We start from the raw sequence: 2,373 nt of genomic DNA on the forward strand, positions 1-2,373 counted from the left end.
GCTGCTGGTGTTTGAGGCTCTAGCGATAATAAATGATAGAGGATACAATGACTTTGCTGTCTCTGCTGGGTCGCATCATGCGCTACTTCTTGCTCAGACCCGAGACACTCTTCCTGCTGTGCATCAGCTTGGCGCTGTGGAGTTACTTCTTCCACACTGACGAGGTGAAGACCATCGTCAAGTCCAGCCGGGACGCCGTGAAGATGGTGAAGGGCAAGGTCGCTGAAATCATGCAGAACGATGGGCTTGGGGGGCTCGACGTTCTGGAAGCCGAATTTTCCAAGACCTGGGAGTTCAAGAGCCACAATGTGGCCGTGTATTCCATACAGGGCCGGAGAGACCACATGGAGGACAGATTCGAAGTTCTTACGGACCTAGCCAACAAGACGCACCCGTCCATTTTCGGGATCTTCGACGGGCACGGGGGCGAGGTAGGAGTTCTTTGGGGGCGCTGTGTGTGTGCGTGTGTGTGTGCGCGCGTGTGCGCGTAGACAACAGGACGTTGTGTTCGCAGCAGGTAGGACTTGGGTGCGAGGGGCGTGGTGATAATCCGGAGCCGGGCGGAACAAAGCCACTAGTTTCAAATTGCCTCAATTTATGAGGTTTCAGGCGGTCAGAACCCAGCAAATGACTGCTAGTTTTGCGGGAAGAGTTAATGATTTCTACAGTGAACTTTGGCCCGAGGTCTCAAAGCCCTCGTTCTAGGGTTTGAGACCGAGCTAGGCACAAAGAAGGAAGAAAATATTTTTGATTCATATTAGGGAAAAAAGACACAAAATGCAGAGCCGAGTCAGTGAGTGATCAGTGCAGGGGAAAGAAGCTGTGACTCCTTCCCATCGCCTTCGCCCTGAGGAGGAACCCGAGGGACAGTCCTGCGCTTCTTCCCAACTCCATTAACTTTGCAAATGCAATCGGGCCAGCTGACAGCAGCGCCTCGCTGGTCGCCTGCTTTTAGCTGGATCGCAGCGGAAGACCCGAGATGCCTCTGGCCTTTGCAGAGGTGGCGGTGCCCGCAGGGGCGACGGTGCCCAGATCTCGCCGCTGCGCCCTCGCCGGCATAGGACGCAGATGTCTCCCAGCTTCTAAACTCCTTTATTTGGGGTTCATGTGGGAGCAAGAGATGAGATTAGACCGGTAGAATTCTCTCTCCCTGATTTTGCGGCTCCCTGATTGCGCTCCGGGACTCAGATTTCCTGGAGGTCAGGGTGAGGACTGGCTCTGGTCCTTGGGCATGAGCCTAAGCGAAGTGAATGGCAAATGTGGCTCCAGGGCCATGCTCCAAAGAGCACTAGGCCAGCCACCCCATCTCTCTCAATTTGGTAGTTTGCACTTTCATTACCGCATACTTTTTTTTTTCCCAGCGTACTTTCTCATATCACCATGGCCTCCTTTGCCACTCTTTCTTCATCATTTCCCGCTCCCTGCACAACCCTGTGCTCCCATCCAACTTTTCCCCCAACTCTCTTCTTGGCCCTTCCGGTCTCAGGGTAGGCTGTAGGGGATGCCATTCTTTTTCAATCCTTGCTTGTTTTTTGGCGTTTGTTTTGGGTGAATATTGAGAAAGCTTTCAGTTGGTTAACTGTTTGATATAAAGTCGCTTCACTTTCCACTCTGCTAATCTTTCCAAGATATTGTATTTACCTGCCTTATAGAACCCACTTTGCCAGGAATTACAAATTTAGTTGGAAAATTTATTTGATAGAACTGAAATCAATTTTTGCTATTTTCCATTCACTCTGGCCCTTTTCTGTGTTCTTTCTTTTAAAATGAAGTTTTCACTGATTGTAAATTTGTAACCTCCTGTTTATTGTGGTTCTTTTCCTTGGTCACAGTGTAGATGAAAGATGTGAAGTTAACTGAGGAAAGAGATGCTGTGTACTTGGGTAAAAATGTACCTGAATGACAAGGTTGCCAATATAATGACTGATTTGTTTTCTTGGCTTGAGTCAGAATGTTTATATTTTCATTTTATGTTTCTAGACTGTTATAAGACTTTTAATAAAGCTTATATTTATTATATATTTTTATATTAAAGCCATTGGCAGATAATCTGTTCCTGTTCTTAGAGAGTGCAATTTTATTTTTAAATTAAAGGTATGGGTATAATGTTAATGTTGTGAAACTTTGGTTTGTGCTTGTTTGGGTGTGCTATATTGGCATGTTTCAATTCTGAATGTGTAAGTGCATGCTATTTTAAATATTCTTTTAAGTTGATATTCTAAAACCTGAAAGTTGCAGACCCAAACAGATTTCAAGTTGAAAAATTTCCAGTACTGTCTTCTGGTAAATGTACTATCCAGAAAAAGTACAGGATAAGTGCTTTTTATTTAACTAGAAGCATTTTACATGTATAAAGTTTTTCATTAAATTTTT

General features: G+C 45.6%; 1 protein-coding gene across 1 annotated transcript; it reads left to right on the top strand.

Annotated features, from left to right (window-relative positions):
- The first annotated feature begins 6 nt into the window (after positions 1-6).
- LOC105310839 (protein phosphatase 1L) lies at positions 7-2,055 on the top strand. The gene has a single exon (XM_011386941.2). It carries the CDS (start codon positions 33-35, stop codon positions 489-491), a length of 459 nt encoding a protein of 152 aa, XP_011385243.2. The 5' UTR covers positions 7-32; the 3' UTR covers positions 492-2,055.
- Positions 2,056-2,373: the final 318 nt, after the last annotated feature.

Source organism: Pteropus vampyrus, unplaced genomic scaffold (genome assembly GCF_000151845.1).
Source record: "Pteropus vampyrus isolate Shadow unplaced genomic scaffold, Pvam_2.0 Scaffold12876, whole genome shotgun sequence".
NCBI lineage: Eukaryota > Metazoa > Chordata > Mammalia > Chiroptera > Pteropodidae > Pteropus > Pteropus vampyrus.

Coding starts and splice junctions, on each gene's coding strand:
- LOC105310839 (XM_011386941.2), top strand. CDS start 33: ATGATAGAGGATACAATGACTTTGCTGTCTCTGCTGGGTCGCATCATG.